At 50.3% G+C, this 16,941-nt stretch overlaps 2 protein-coding genes across 2 annotated transcripts; both read left to right on the plus strand.

Annotated features, from left to right (window-relative positions):
- Positions 1 to 836: 836 nt before the first annotated feature.
- Positions 837 to 2,939, plus strand: LOC127304411 (probable E3 ubiquitin-protein ligase ARI5). The gene has a single exon (XM_051335100.2). It carries the CDS (start codon positions 1,104 to 1,106, stop codon positions 2,937 to 2,939), a length of 1,836 nt encoding a protein of 611 aa, XP_051191060.1. The 5' UTR covers positions 837 to 1,103.
- Positions 2,940 to 11,320: 8,381 nt separating this feature from the next.
- On the plus strand, positions 11,321 to 16,284 carry LOC127302937 (mediator of RNA polymerase II transcription subunit 8). Its single transcript, XM_051333676.1, has 12 exons — positions 11,321 to 11,644; positions 11,781 to 11,905; positions 12,402 to 12,526; positions 12,630 to 12,813; positions 12,914 to 13,024; positions 13,121 to 13,188; positions 13,538 to 13,798; positions 13,986 to 14,039; positions 14,142 to 14,348; positions 14,544 to 14,609; positions 15,149 to 15,209; positions 15,757 to 16,284. The coding sequence occupies exons 1-12, from the start codon at positions 11,451 to 11,453 to the stop codon at positions 16,017 to 16,019; spliced, it is 1,719 nt and encodes a 572-aa protein (XP_051189636.1). The 5' UTR covers positions 11,321 to 11,450; the 3' UTR covers positions 16,020 to 16,284.
- Positions 16,285 to 16,941: the final 657 nt, after the last annotated feature.

The raw sequence follows: 16,941 nt of genomic DNA on the forward strand, positions 1-16,941 counted from the left end.
ACAAGTTAATTTGTATGCCTCGTGACTTCAATTTCATTCCCTGTTGCAACCAACGGGCATGCTTCCTATCTTTAATTTAGAACGTGACAAGTGTTGTAAGCAATCACCCTCAACTCAACTGATAGAGGGGCAATGACAGCAGCATGCCTTCGGGTCGTGCTAGTGTATGTAGTCGTCGCTAGGTGGTCCGAGTACCACTTTGTAATTTCATTATTTTGGTGAATATTGTACTATTATTAATGATTATTAATAAATCGGTGCATTTTTCGTAAAAAAGCTGATATTTGGTATTTCTACATAACAACAAAAAAATGATCAATTTTTTATAACATGAGAAAATCATTTCTTGTTTTTTTAACAAAGTGCGTTCTATTATTTAAAATATTTAAGAATTATACCCGGTCCCTGCATAACTAGAATGCATACAGCCGCACACCACACACACTACGTCCAACAAAAAGTACGATACATGAGACATGATGAAACTGCATGAACTCCTAAGACGGGTGAATGACCAATCCTAAGATTATGTTGCCACTTATGTTGGATAAAAAGTTCCTTCGCCGTATCCTCTAACCGTGTAGACACCTCCGTAAGTAAGATCGCGATTATCCGTATGCTGTAGAGGAGATTTTTTTATCGTCAAACACTATCGTTTCTACATAGCCATAACGATCAAATAACGTGCAAATGCTTCCACCTGAATAAGTACCTTAAACCTATGATGTTGGAGAAGTATCAAAGAATACGAAGTTCATGTAAAAAAGAGAATACGTGTTATTATATCAGATGAACCGACCTCCTATCTACGAAGAATCGGAGATTGAATCTGTAAACCCCGTGAGACCCGGCCGGAAACGCGCGGTGCAAGTTTGTTGTTAATCAAAGTCCGAGTAGGAGATCCATATATATACTGCAGGAAGATCAAATCAACGGAACCCTAACCCGACTCGTGACGGCCATGGCCACAATATAGTGATAGAGATCGAGCCACCAGACCCTCGATCCATCGCCAACAAGAACCACCTCCAACCCGCTGTATCGTGCGCACGTCCGAGATCGATCAGCTCGCCGATCTCGCTCGCACGCACAGGGCAGCAATAATGGCGTCCGGCGAGAACAACGAGGAGGAGTACTACAGCAGCCCGGAGGAGGCGGAGGACGACGACGAGAAGATGAGCTACCGTTCCGCCTCCAACGACAGCGATCCCGGCGAGAGCGACGGTGATGACTCCATGGGGTACAATGATGATGATGACGATGATTATGGTGAAGAGGACGAGTCGATGGAGGAGGAGGAGGAAGGAGTCATGGAGGAGCGGAGGGAGCGGGAGGAGCGGTACGCGGTGCTGACCATGGACGCCGTGCGCGCGCGGCAGGAGGAGCACGCGGCGAGGGTGGCCGACCTGGTCGCGCTCACGCCGGCGCAGGCCGCCGCCGTGCTGCGCCACTTCAAGTGGAGCGCCGCGGCCGTCGAGGACGGGTGGTTCGCCAACGAGCAGCGCGTCCGCGACGCCGTCGGCCTGCCCCAGTACTCGTGCTCCGGCGTGTCCGCCAACGCCGCGCCGCTGACCTGCGCCATATGCTTCGACGTCCACCCCGCCGGCGCCATGCGGTCCGCCGGGTGCCAGGCCCACTTCTACTGCTGCGGTTGTTGGAGCGGCTACGTGCGCGCGGCGGTGGAGGACGGCGCCCGCTGCCTCTCGATACGGTGCCCTGACACGTCCTGCTCCGCCGCCGTCGTGCAGGACCTGGTCGACGACGTCGCCGACCCCGACGACGCGCGCCGGTACGCCGAGTTCCTGGCCCGGTCGTACGTGGAAGAAAGCAAGAAGCTCCGGTGGTGCCCGGCGCCCGGGTGCGACCACGCCGTGGAGTTTCTGGATGGTGAGCGCTGCACGGTGCAGCTGGACGCGGACTGCATGTGCGGCTACGGTTTCTGCCTCGGCTGCGGCGAGGAGGCGCACCGGCCCGTGGCCTGCGACACGGTGCGGGCGTGGCTGGTGAAGAACGGGTCGGACTCGGAGACGGCCAACTGGGTGCTGGCCAACACGAAGCACTGCCCGGAGTGCCGCCGGCCCATCGAGAAGAACCAGGGGTGCATGCACATGACTTGCTCGCCGCCCTGCCGGCACGAGTTCTGCTGGCTCTGCCTCGGCTCCTGGAAGACACACAACGACAACGGCGGGTTCTACCAGTGCAACAGATACCAGGCGGCCAAGCGGGAGGGCAAGTTCAGCGCGGAGGAGGTGCGGCGCCAGCAGGCCCAGGCCTCGGTGGACCGGTACCTGCACTACTACGAGAGGTGGGCGGCGCACGAGCGGTCGCGGAACAAGGCGCTGGACGACCTGGCGGCGCTGGGCTCGGCGGAGACCGGGAAGATGGAGGAGGTCGCGGCGGCGTTCGGGGTGCTGGAGACGGAGATGGACTTCCTCAAGGACGCGTACCGGCAGGTGGCCGAGTGCCGGCGCATGCTGCGGTGGACGTACGCATTCGGCTTCTTCGTGGAGGACCCGGCCAAGCTGCAGCTGTTCCAGATGCTGCAGACCGACGCCGAGACCTCGCTCGAGCGCCTGCACGGCTGCGCCGAGAAGGAGAGGGTGGACATCGTCGCCGCCGCCGCCGCCGCCACCGTCTACAGCGACAGCGGCGACCTCGTCCCCCAGGCGCCCGCCCCGGAGCACTACGCCAAGTACAGGGAGAAGCTGTCACTACAGGAAAAAAGCTCAGTGCCGTGCACGGGTCTTTGCCGTGTGCTTCCAGTGCCCTTTGCCGTGCGGAAGTTCTTTACCGTGCGACTCGCGCACGGCAATGAATTCTTTGCCGTGTGGCTCCGGGGCGACGCACGGCAAACCAGCAGCGCACGGCAAAGAGCCAGCACGGCGCTCGGCAAAGCAACCCCGCACGGTAAAGCAGCCAGACGGCGCACGGCAACGTAACCCCCCACGGCAAAGAGGCCACGAAGGCGCACGGCAAAGATGCATGCACGGCAACGACGGCTTTGCCGTGTAGGCCAACCCTTTGCCGTGCGTTTTTGCACGGCACAGAGTACAGTTTCATTTCTTTCCCTTCTTTTGTAGTATTCATATTTATATTAATACTTATATTTGTTGTAAAATTAGTTTTTACTTTTTGTAGACTATTTGTTAGTGTTACTTAATACAATCTGTATACCGATAAAACAAGTAATCTACATCTTCATCGACCCCTCCCCCCAACATATCAGGGTTTTGGAGCAAATTAACGGGGGTTCGGTGTCTGCTAAGTGTTATCGCCCCCACATATTTGGTGCAATTTCTTGCAGCTTTACACCTTACACGACACTTCCAAACATATTCTAGGTCCACATGAAAGTTTTGGTGGCATTCCGGTGCTCCGGCGGTCGTTCCCCCCCGATAACGGCGGTCTACGTGCCTCGGGGGGTCTACCCCCCTAGATTTCACCGCGCGAGGTTTCACAAATATACTTTTTGATAGGTATAGTTTTGTTTAGGACATATACACATGGAAAGCTAGGTTTGGCACACTTTGGCACACTATAGCCACCGGTATACCCTTGTGGGACACTTCAGCCTACAAGTCGAGGAATCTTCCAAGTGTTATCACCCGAAAGAGAGGAATCTCACACATGGGAGCTATGCCTTGCACCATTTGGTGAATCACACCTTCCAACACACTTTCACACATATCCTAGGTCCACATGCAAGTGTTGGTGGCATTCCGGTGCCCCGGCGGTCGTTCCCCCCCGATAACGGCGGTCTGCGTGCCTCGGGGGGTCTACCCCCCTAGATTTCACCGCGCGAGGTTCCACCAACATACTTTTTGATAGGTTTAGTTTTGTTTAGGACATATACACATGGAAAGCTAGGTTTGGCACACTTTGGCACACTATAGCCACCGGTATACCCGCAGCGGGACACTTCAGCCTACAAGTCGAGGAATCTTCCAAGTGTTATCGCCCGAAAGAGAGGAATCTCACACATGGGAGCTATGCCTTGCACCATTTGGTGAATCACACCTTCCAACACACTTTCACACATATCCTAGGTCCACATGCAAGTGTTGGTGGCATTCGGTGCCCCGGCGGTCGTTCCCCGATAACGGCGGTCTGCGTGCCTCGGGGGGTCTACCCCCCTAGATTTCACCGCGCGAGGTTTCACAAATATACTTTTTGATAGGTATAGTTTTGTTTAGGACATATACACATGGAAAGCTAGGTTTGGCACACTTTGGCACACTATAGCCACCGGTATACCCGCAGCGGGACACTTGACCTACAAGTCGAGGAATCTTCCAAGTGTTATCACCCGAAAGAGAGGAATCTCACACATGGGAGCTATGCCTTGCACCATTTGGTGAATCACACCTTCCAACACACTTTCACACATATCCTAGGTCCACATGCAAGTGTTGGTGGCATTCCGGTGCCCCGGCGGTCGTTCCCCCGATAACGGCGGTCTGCGTGCCTCGGGGTCTACCCCCTAGATTTCACCGCGCGAGGTTCCACCAACATACTTTTTGATAGGTTTAGTTTTGTTTAGGACATATACACATGGAAAGCTAGGTTTGGCACACTTTGGCACACTATAGCCACCGGTATACCCGCAGCGGGACACTTGACCTACAAGTCGAGGAATCTTCCAAGTGTTATCGCCCGAAAGAGAGGAATCTCACACATGGGAGCTATGCCTTGCACCATTTGGTGAATCACACCTTCCAACACACTTTCACACATATCCTAGGTCCACATGCAAGTGTTGGTGGCATTCGGTGCCCCGGCGGTCGTTCCCCGATAACGGCGGTCTGCGTGCCTCGGGGTCTACCCCTAGATTTCACCGCGCGAGGTTCCACCAACATACTTTTTGATAGGTTTAGTTTTGTTTAGGACATATACACATGGAAAGCTAGGTTTGGCACACTTTGGCACACTATAGCCACCGGTATACCCGCAGCGGGACACTTCCTCTATCAAGTCGAGGAATCTTGCAAGTGTTATCGCCCGAAAGAGAGGAATCTCACACATGGGAGCTATGCCTTGCACCATTTGGTGAATCACACCTTCCAACACACTTTCACACATATCCTAGGTCCACATGCAAGTGTTGGTGGCATTCCGGTGCCCCGGCGGTCGTTCCCCCCGATAACGGCGGTCTGCGTGCCTCGGGGGGTCTACCCCCCTAGATTTCACCGCGCGAGGTTCCACCAACATACTTTTTGATAGGTTTAGTTTTGTTTAGGACATATACACATGGAAAGCTAGGTTTGGCACACTTTGGCACACTATAGCCACCGGTATACCCGCAGCAGGACACTTCAGCCTACAAGTCGAGGAATCTTCCAAGTGTTATCGCCCGAAAGAGAGGAATCTCACACATGGGAGCTATGCCTTGCACCATTTGGTGAATCACACCTTCCAACACACTTTCACACATATCCTAGGTCCACATGCAAGTGTTGGTGGCATTCCGGTGCCCCGGCGGTCGTTCCCGCGCGATACCGGCGGTCTGCGTGCCTCGGGGGGTCTACCCCCCTAGATTTCACCGCGCGAGGTTCCACCAACATACTTTTTGATAGGTTTAGTTTTGTTTAGGACATATACACATGGAAAGCTAGGTTTGGCACACTTTGGCACACTATAGCCACCGGTATACCCGCAGCGGGACACTTCAGCCTACAAGTCGAGGAATCTTCCAAGTGTTATCGCCCGAAAGAGAGGAATCTCACACATGGGAGCTATGCCTTGCACCATTTGGTGAATCACACCTTCCAACACACTTTCACACATATCCTAGGTCCACATGCAAGTGTTGGTGGCATTCCGGTGCCTCGGCGGTCGTTCCCCCGATAACGGCGGTCTGCGTGCCTCGGGGTCTACCCCTAGATTTCACCGCGCGAGGTTCCACCAACATACTTTTTGATAGGTTTAGTTTTGTTTAGGACATATACACATGGAAAGCTAGGTTTGGCACACTTTGGCACACTATAGCCACCGGTATACCCGCAGCGGGACACTTCACCTACAAGTCGAGGAATCTTGCAAGTGTTATCGCCCGAAAGAGAGGAATCTCACACATGGGAGCTATGCCTTGCACCATTTGGTGAATCACACCTTCCAACACACTTTCACACATATCCTAGGTCCACATGCAAGTGTTGGTGGCATTCCGGTGCCTCGGCGGTCGTTCCCCCCCCCCCGATAACGGCGGTCTGCGTGCCTCGGGGGGTCTACCCCCCTAGATTTCACCGCGCGAGGTTCCACCAACATACTTTTTGATAGGTTTAGTTTTGTTTAGGACATATACACATGGAAAGCTAGGTTTGGCACACTTTGGCACACTATAGCCACCGGTATACCCCCATCGGCACACTTCAGCCAACAAGTCGAGGAAACTTCCAAGTGTTATCGCCGAAAGAGAGGAATCTCACACATGGGAGCTATGCCTTGCACCATTTGGTGAATCACACCTTCCAACACACTTTCACACATATCCTCGGTCCACATGCAAGTGTTGGTGGCATTCCGGTGCCCGGCGGTCGTTCCCCCGATAACGGCGGTCTGCGTGCCTCGGGGGGTCTACCCCCCTAGATTTCACCGCGCGAGGTTCCACCAACATACTTTTTGATAGGTTTAGTTTTGTTTAGGACATATACACATGGAAAGCTAGGTTTGGCACACTTTGGCACACTTTGGCACACTATAGCCACCGGTATACCCGCAGCGGGACACTTCAGCCTACAAGTCGAGGAATCTTCCAAGTGTTATCGCCCGAAAGAGAGGAATCTCACACATGGGAGCTATGCCTTGCATCATTTGGTGAATCACACCTTCCAACACACTTTCACACATATCCTAGGTCCACATGCAAGTGTTGGTGGCATTCCGGTGCCCCGGCGGTCGTTCCCCCCCGATAACGGCGGTCTGCGTGCCTCGGGGGGTCTACCCCCCTAGATTTCACCGCGCGAGGTTCCACCAACATACTTTTTGATAGGTTTAGTTTTGTTTAGGACATATACACATGGAAAGCTAGGTTTGGCACACTTTGGCACACTATAGCCACCGGTATACCCGCAGCGGGACACTTCAGCCTACAAGTCGAGGAATCTTCCAAGTGTTATCGCCCGAAAGAGAGGAATCTCACACATGGGAGCTATGCCTTGCACCATTTGGTGAATCACACCTTCCAACACACTTTCACACATATCCTAGGTCCACATGCAAGTGTTGGTGGCATTCCGGTGCCCCGGCGGTCGTTCCCCCCCGATAACGGCGGTCTGCGTGCCTCGGGGGGTCTACCCCCCTAGATTTCACCGCGCGAGGTTCCACCAACATACTTTTTGATAGGTTTAGTTTTGTTTAGGACATATACACATGGAAAGCTAGGTTTGGCACACTTTGGCACACTATAGCCACCGGTATACCCGCAGCGGGACACTTCAGCCTACAAGTCGAGGAATCTTCCAAGTGTTATCGCCCGAAAGAGAGGAATCTCACACATGGGAGCTATGCCTTGCACCATTTGGTGAATCACACCTTCCAACACACTTTCACACATATCCTAGGTCCACATGCAAGTGTTGGTGGCATTCCGGTGCCCGGCGGTCGTTCCCCGATAACGGCGGTCTGCGTGCCTCGGGGGGTCTACCCCCCTAGATTTCACCGCGCGAGGTTCCACCAACATACTTTTTGATAGGTTTAGTTTTGTTTAGGACATATACACATGGAAAGCTAGGTTTGGCACACTTTGGCACACTATAGCCACCGGTATACCCGCAGCGGGACACTTCAGCCTACAAGTCGAGGAATCTTCCAAGTGTTATCGCCCGAAAGAGAGGAATCTCACACATGATGTGCAAATACTCTATATGTTATGCTATATATGGATCTGGATATATATTTGTATTTGTGAATTGTATATGCAGGGATTAATGAGAAACAGAAAAAATCTGGAATTTTTCCAGCACCTTTGCCGTGCATATGCACACGGCAAAGACACATGCACACGGCAAAGAAGGCCTTTGCCGTGCACATACACACGGCAAAGGTTGCCCTGCTGTGCACTGCGCGGCTGTGGCAGTGCTGCTGTAGCATCTTTGCCGTGCGGGGAGAAGTGGAAGCGCACGGCAAAGAGGAGACTTTGCCGTGCGGGATGGGGGCGGAGCACACGGCAAAGCCGGCCGCACGGCAAACGCTCAAGGCGCACGGCAACCACACTCGCACGGCAACGCTGTCCCAGCACACGGCAAAGCCAGTGCGCACGGCAAAGGCCTTTGCCGTGCCTCTTCCGCGCGGCGCACGGCAAAGGCGGCTTTGCCGGGCGGTTCATTGCCGAGCATTCTTTGCCGTGCAAGCCCGCTCGGCAAAGGCTTTGCCGAGCGTATTTGGCCCTTTGCCGTGCGTTTTGGCTGCACGGCAAAGCCCTGTTCTGCCGTAGTGTGTCGAGGCTGACAATGGTGACCAGGGACCACTTCGAGAACCTGGCTAGAGCCTTCCGGGACGGCCTCTCGGAGGTCGACACCACGGCGGCGGCCGCCAATGCCATCGCCAATGCCGCCAAGGCCGCTCAGAAGGCCGCCCAACGCGCCGACCCTGTCGCTTCTACACGTTTCTTGTTTACTGAAGAAGATGAAGATTGATTGTATGGTTTTGCTGTGGACATGTAATTCAGCGTCAGAAAATGCACAATGTACTGGGTCAATGTTCAGAAAATCATTTCTTTTTTGCCTTCATGGGACAAAGTGTTCTTCTAATGGAAACCTCCTATCTTCAAGATTTAGTGTCGCTTTCTTATTGAGCCTCTTATTGGGTGGTTGCCATCACACCGTAAAAGAATGATCTTCTTTTTGACTGAAATCATATACTCTCCTATCATGAATTATTTGTCGTACATTTGTGTAGATAAGTAATATCGAAACACATTTTAATGAATAAATAAATATAAATCTAGACAAATATGGGATATCTAATTCTTGCTAGGAGGGAGTAATATGTCACTATCAAGAAACATGTTCGGACATCGTCAAACCTATGTAGCATGAAACGAAAGGAAGAGCGTAGTGGTGCATACGAGGCTCGATTCGGTTCAACAAGGCTCAAAGGTCGAAGCCAAGCTTGAAAACTAACTTGGTGCAATAGAAAGAAACCGGCATGGCCTTTGGTGTAGTGATGCGTACAATGCTCGAGGCATTGACGAGAAATGCAAAACAAGGGAAAAGGGAAAAAAGGCTCGGTCAAGGATGGTCTGATTGGGCTGTGGTTGAGGGATGTAGGGCCGGATTTAGGGAGTGACGCCCTTGTGGACTTCTTCCTCCTGTGGCAAAGGCTCGTGGCCATCGCTCTCGTGCCGGAACAGGAGGATGTGTTGGTGTGGCGGTGGTCGGGAGACGGCCAATACTCCTCCAAGTCGACCTATGAAGCTTTCTTTGCGAGCGCGGTCGAGGCCCCCGTCTCGGCGAAGATTTGGCGGTCAAGGGCACCCTGCAACTGCAAGTTCTTTGCGTGGCTCGACTCGAAGAACCGTTGCTTTGCTGGATGGAGGACCGGCTGGGCCGTCGGGGCTTGCCTTGCCCGGCGGCCTGCCCCCTCTGCGACCAAGAGCCAGACTTGGGCTCTAAGGCGGTGGGACATGATGGACTAGCTCCCCGATTGAGACGCAGAGCTTCTTGAGTGCAGGACGTCTCTGCATTGCCCCGCGGCGGTCGCGGAACAAGGCGCTGGACGACCTGGCGGCGCTGGGCTCGGCGGAGACCGGGAAGATGGAGGAGGTCGCGGCGGCGTTCGGGGTGCTGGAGACGGAGATGGACTTCCTCAAGGACGCGTACCGGCAGGTGGCCGAGTGCCGGCGGATGCTGCGGTGGACGTACGCATTCGGCTTCTTCGTGGAGGACCCGGCCAAGCTGCAGCTGTTCCAGATGCTGCAGACCGACGCCGAGACCTCGCTCGAGCGCCTGCACGGCTGCGCCGAGAAGGAGAGGGTGGACATCGTTGCCGCCGCCGCCGCCACCGTCTACAGCGACAACGGCGAGCTCGTCCCCCAGGCGCCCGCGCCGGAGCACTACGCCAAGTACAGGGAGAAGCTGTCGAGGCTGACAATGGTGACCAGGGACCACTTCGAGAACCTGGCCACAGCCTTCCGGGACGGCCTCTCGGAGGTCGACACCACGGCGGCGGCCGCCAATGCCATCGCCAATGCCGCCAAGGCCGCTGAGAAGGCCGACCCTGTCGCTTCTACACGTTTCTTGTTTACTCAAGAAGATGAAGATTGATTGCAGCGAGGCTGTAGCTATGGTTTTGCTGTGGACATGTAATTCAACGTCTAGATTTAATACACAAAATGCATAATGTATTGGGTCAATGGTCAGCGTCTAGCTATGGTTTCATTTTGTGTAGATAAGTAATATCTAGACGCGTGTTAATGAATAAATAAATATAAATCTAGACAAATATGGGATATCTAATTCCTGCTAGGAGGGAGTAATATGTCACTATCAAGGAACATGTTCGGACATCTTCAAACCTATGTAGCTGTGCCGAAGCCGAAGATCCTCCCATTCACGTGGCACATCGGCTAGGAGGTAGAAAGTTTGAGGTGCATGGAAGGCACCAAAGCACATAGTGTCTACCTCACGGGACAATGATCATAAGGGAGAGACATGGGTGAACCATGATTTCAGAAACAACCCAAGGAACTACATATATGGTACCCCATCCTCCCTCCCGCCACCATGATGGACTGATCGAACAAGAACACCAATAAATATAGCTCATTCGAGCTTACTGAAGAATCCCGAGCCAGATTGACACCTCTTCCCTCCACCATGGAGGGAGGATACAGGAGGTTGCCGACGACCGCAACTTTCATGCGATATGGAGAGGCTTCGGAAGAGTGGCATAATGCCAAACTTCACAAGGTCGAACACTAATCTACAACTAGCCTACTACTAGTAGTTCTCCAGGAGGAAGCCGACCTCCTCTCCCCCTCCAACTCAACTCCGACCAACGAGGGCGCTGAAGGAGGGAGGAAGAGGAGCCGATGCGAACTTTTCAATTCTCAGTACGGGAACGGGGGGACAAAATGAGACATCACCTCTGACGTAGGTTAGAGAAACACTTTGGTCCAATGAAGCCGATTTGACGAGGAGAACAAAACGGTGGACGAAGAAGGGGATGAGATTTGGATGTCTGATTCGAAACCTGCAATATTATGTTGTACTTTTTTCAATACTAGATTTTTTCCCTTTTCTACATTCTGTTCTTTTAAATTTGTTGGGATTCCAGTCAAGTGTCCAGAACTCTTTATTTTTTTGATTTTGATGAGGAAAATACTCCGTCTGTGTCAGGCTGACCCCCGCTGAAGTCTGAAGCCGACCTCTTCTCCCCGCCGGCACCTCCTCTGACACCTTCCGATCGAACCTCCCCGTCCTCTGCCCCACCGCCACCACCCAGCTCCGGCGATGGACGCGGCGGCGGCACAGGCCGCCGGGGCGGCGGCGGTTCCCCGGGTGGAGCGGCTCAACTCGGAGGTGCAGAACCAGCTGAACCTGGAGGGCATGCGCGCGCGCGCCGTGGGGCTCTACAAGGCCATCTCCCGCATCCTCGAGGACTTCGACGTCATCGCCCGCGCCAACCCCAACGCCTCCCCCAAGTGGTACGCGCCCTAGGGTTTCCCTCCCCGCCCCTCCATTGCTGCCGCTGAGCGACACCCTAGGGTTTCGCTGGCTGGATCCCCCCTGCTTGTGTGCGCGATTGGTTGCTGACCGGTGCCTCTTGGTGGTGGTGGGCAGGCAGGACGTGCTCGGGCAGTTCTCCATGGTGAGCATGGAGCTCTTCAACATCGTGGAGGACATCAACAAGGTGAACAAGGGCTTCGTGGTGTACCCCAAGAACGTCAACGCCGAGAACGCCTCAAGTACGCGTGCTCCTCTGAATTTTCCCTTTTAGTTGAATATACATGTCATACAGGTTCGTTTCCTCTTTTTTGGTTAGTGTATGCAATATTCATGAGATCAGGAGAACTGCTGAGTGAGGTTGATGTTTTGGTCAGTGGAATGGTACTTTTCCTGATTTAAACATGCTGATTGCAATTTCAAGAGATACGGTGAATGGATTCGTAGATGCCAATTTCAGTCCGGCGTGACAATAAACCATCTAATATGAAGAAACTTGCTCAGTTTCCTATGCTGGTGTGGCCTCTTAAGTTAGTTTCTGCCCTAAATAAGTACGATAGGAATCAGTAGAAATCAGTTACCAAAATGGTATTCCAGGATTGCTCTAGGTGGTTTTGATGTGTTACAGTTTAGTGTTCCCGTGTCACTTATTGTCAATACAAACAGTTATTCTTCATTTGCTACTACTAGTATTGAATTATTTTCCCTTTCTGACCTGTACGCGTATTGCGGCCGCAGTACTACCTGTAATGCTGTCGTCGAAGCTCCTACCTGAGATGGAAATTGAGGAAACTACAAAGAGGGAACACTTGTTGGCTGGGATAACGAACCTACCTGTGCCTTTGCAAATCGACAAGTTAAAGGTGCTTAATGCTGACTGGAAGACGTAAACCTGTATTACACTGTGGTTGATTGATCTGTTGGCTGTCTATTAGATGAAATGAGATTTGCTGCTATTCCTTTCAGACTCGGATATCGATGATTGGAAGTGCGTGTGAAACTGCTGAGAGAGTAATTGCTGAGTGTCGTAAGACTTACGGTCTAGGAACCCGTCAGGGCGCAAATCTTGGTCCTACATTGGACAAGGTACAAGCTGCAAAGATACAGGAACAGGAAGGCCAACTTAGAGCGGCTGTGAATTATGGTGAAGGTGGAGAGATATTAATTCTTATTTGACTTTCAAAATAAATAACTCCTGCGTTTCTCCTATTTGTATTATGATCCCAATGAAAAAATAACCTGATCCTCAGGACTGAGGGTACCGGGAGACCACCAAAGGCAGATGCATTCTGCTCTTCCTAGTCATTTAGTTGAAGTGCTTTCTACTGGAGATGGTGCCCATAATTTCGGTGATAATTCTGGTATGCTTCGATGTTGTGAGGGTATCAACTTCACGATGAAGGCATGTGTCGTAGAATGCTCCAGCATCATTGTCTAACAGGTATTTATATCTGCAGGTGCCTATCCCAAAAATACATCAGGATTTGCACCTAATGGTGTCAGCGCACAGGGAAATCCAATGCAGGTTTGTGTTGTGCCAGTATTAGAACTTCTAATTATTATGAAATTAGAACAGGTCCATCTTATTTCTCATTGGGTTGAAAGCAAGATAGTCATAGAAGGGAGGTTTACAACGCATGTGCGTAATTCTTTTTTTGTTCTTGTGTCATGACGTTAGTGTTCTCTCCAAGGTGCTGTTTTCCTGTTTTACTGCTTAATTATATGATTTATTCACTGTAATTTTCGACTGTAGCAAGTGCTGTTTAAAGGGTACCTTCTGTAGAACATCAAAACATGATTTTGTTTGAGACTTGAGAATGGCAATCAATCTGTATTTTCTTAAGATGTGTGACGTTCATACGGGATTCATGCAGGCATCTGGAGGACTTGGCAGATCTGCTCCATCACCTGGAACTGCAGGAACCCCTAATTTTGAGAATGTGTCCACTCCTCCAATGCCATATGCTAACTCCCCTAGGTCAGGTACCAATATGATGAATACCCCTTCACCGCAGCAACATCTGACACCACAGCAGCAGAGGCAAAAGATGATGCAAGCATCTCAGCAGCAGCAGCAGCTGCTATCTCAACAACAGCAGCAGCTGAGGCCAACAGCTGTTGGGATGCTGGCTCAGGTAAGGCAAATTCTCCTTTTAGTTATAAAGAAGTTGTTTCACGCTTGTGGCACTGACAGCATGTTGTATATTTTCTTAGCATATTTCTTCTATGCTTTTCTATTCTGATGAGTGATGTCTTGCAATAATTCTACACCATTTACTTCAAACTGGTTTAGTGCTCACAAAATCGACACTTTTCTTGTAGAGCACAGTTCCTCAGTTACAAGATTTACAGGGACAGGCTCAACAAAAACCACAGGCAATTTTACCATTGAACGCCTTTTGTCTTCTATATTTACTGTACACAGAAACGTTTTTAGTTTCACAATGCTCATGACTTGCCGTTGAAAACCTTTGTCAGGTTCCTGGCCAACAGCAGATGCAGTACAGCCAAGCAGCCTTGTCACAGTTACAAAATAGGCACTTGCAGGCTGCACGCATGCAACCGGGCATGGCCCAGAGCCAATTGAACCAAGGAAATCAGTTGAGAAGCCATTTGGGCCAGTTCACTGGTGCTGCAAACAATGCAATGTTCACTGCTGCCCAGGCATCTTCAAATTCACAAATGGTTTGATAACACCTTTCTTGTTAGTAATTTGTGAAAAAATAAGTTTGTTGTTCTAAAAGGATAACTGGACTCTCTATGTATGCACATTCATGAGCTCGTGAAGAAAGATTTGAGTTTGTTCAGTTGTCACTCTGTCGGCTGGATATTATGAACGCATTCCTGTGTCGATTGAACTGCCTGTTTTTTGCATTTTAGATGGCAAACCTACCTGGGACAATGCAAGGGACAATGCAATCACAGTCAATCTTGCCGCAGATGCAGGTAAATGCCTTGTTCGTTATCACCAAGTTGCTTTGGCTGCAGATGTATTTGCTGAAACAAAATAGTGCACTGCATATGGTTTGATCATAGCTAACACCAGGCAGTCACACAAGTTAGTAATCTTTGCCCTTTTAAATCTTCAAAGTGATGCCTAATGTCACTACAATGGAGGTGAGAAATGGTTAATTAGAATAATCAGATTGCCTGGTTTTCTTACTTGCATGGCTCGTCCTACTGGTGTGAGAAGCTGGCTAGTCCCAGACTACCAGATAACTTTGGCAAGTACAACTCGTAATTGGTAGGCTTGGGATCTAGGACAATAAGGCAAGTGCTGGTAGTGGTAGGCAGTAGATTGGAATGGCAGCAGAGGTTCACTATTTCCCATCCATCTTTCATTGATAATGCTCCTCAGCATGGCATGGAGAATGTATAATATGTTCAATTTTCCCATATGTTTCTGCTATGCCTTTTTTGCACATGTCTAAATCCTTTCTTATATTTATAAACTATAATATTGTCTTCTTATGATTGTTCATCAGTTTGGTCTGACTGGTGGGCATCCTCAGAGGAGTCATCCATCCCAAATGATGACTGACCAAAGTACGTACAGTTTCATATTCTTTAAAGCTTTTGTCATTGTTAATAAGTGGATGGAAAATGTACATTTTCAAGTCATGAAACGGTGATACATTGTTTTGTACAGCTAGTGCTAAACTCATAAGATATGAACACTGGACTACTGCTAGGAAAATAGTTACTGTTGTATAAAACTGCACTCTGGTCACAGTTCTGAAGATAACATAAATTAATTCTATATTGTTCAGTTCACTTCGGCGCATAATTGAGCATGTAATTACCAAGGCAATTCTACGAAGTAAAAGTTAGATGCACCGGTTTATAGCCCTTTGCCATTCCAGATACATTTGGTTTCTCCAGTGCAAGTTTCTAGCTCTGTAGTGTTTCAAAATTCAAATAGCAGTGTCGGCGAAAAGCTTTAAATCTACATGATTCACAGCTGCACATCTTTATATCATTTTTGTATGCTGTCCTAATTTTAGGTCGTGGTCACATCCTCCTTAACCCTCACTAGGTAGCTTCATTTTGAAGATAAAGTTTGAGCAAATTTCCCCATCGTTTCTTGATGCAGTGTATGGTTTGGGAGGCACAAATGCCAGCAGCATGATGGGAATGCAGCAGCAGCAACAACAGCAACAGCAGCAGCAAGGGCTCTATGGGAACATGCAAGGAGGCGGCCAGAACTTGCAGCAGCAGGGCATGGTGGGCCTTCAGAACCAACAGAACCAAATGCAGAACCAGCAGAACCAAATGCAGAATCAAATGCAGAACCAGCTGCAGAATCAGATGCAGAACCAGAATTTCCCCCAGCAGAGACAACAAAACCAGCAATGATTCGAGCCAGCTAACAGCATGCTGCTATAACCAGCTCCTAAGCAGAGTCGAGACTGTTGTTTGGCTGGACGATGTTGCTCCTGTCACATCTCGGTCTTTACTGACGGTTTGCCATCAGATTGCTCCCCTCTAGTAGCTCTCCACGCTGGGCAAGTGGCGTAGCCATGAAATTGTTGTAGATCGATATAGATGTATCGATGTTTGTGGCTTTCGGCTGGAATATGTTGCCGTTTATGATATGTGCTAAGATATGTATCTGCACGCATTGAGCTTGTTTCTTCAGTATGTTTTACCCATATGTTGCAACATATGGGTAATACCTGCAACATATGGCTAATACTATAGATTTTACATTGTAGATGTTGCTATTTAAAAAAAATAGTCAAATTTTATAAAATTTCGACTAACCTTGTTGACGCAAGGCACCATGCTGATTGTAGAAGAGGTAGGTAACCTGGCGGTTGTAAGAAAACAAAACATACTGGAGTAGTGCATTGAGATTCACATGTGGGTAATACCTGCGCAGGACTGTCTCCATGTATAAGTAAAGAGATCATAATTCCTCGTTATACCTCTTGCCTACTAGGCGCACCAACTTTTCAATCAAATACTCCGGTTTGCCTCTTTCGACTAGATGCCTCAAGGGTACAGATGTGAAGCTCCATATTGACAAAGTCCTCAAGGGTAGAGATGTGCAGCCCCATATTGACAAGTCGCTTCCAAGCTCGTCCCATGGCAATGCAAGACTATCACCGTCACCGGTAGAGGCACACTTGTTAAATCGACGATCACTTCCCAAGCCATCTTCAACACCACAATCTCTTGTGGTGTCCCATGGTACCTTGCAAACCATCAACAAGCTTGAGAGGTCCTTCTTTTGGGCGCGGATGGGCAAAGTGTCAAACGATCAATGCAAAGTTAA

The sequence above is a fragment of the Lolium perenne genome, chromosome 5 (assembly GCF_019359855.2).
Source record: "Lolium perenne isolate Kyuss_39 chromosome 5, Kyuss_2.0, whole genome shotgun sequence".
Taxonomy (NCBI): Eukaryota; Viridiplantae; Streptophyta; class Magnoliopsida; order Poales; family Poaceae; genus Lolium; species Lolium perenne.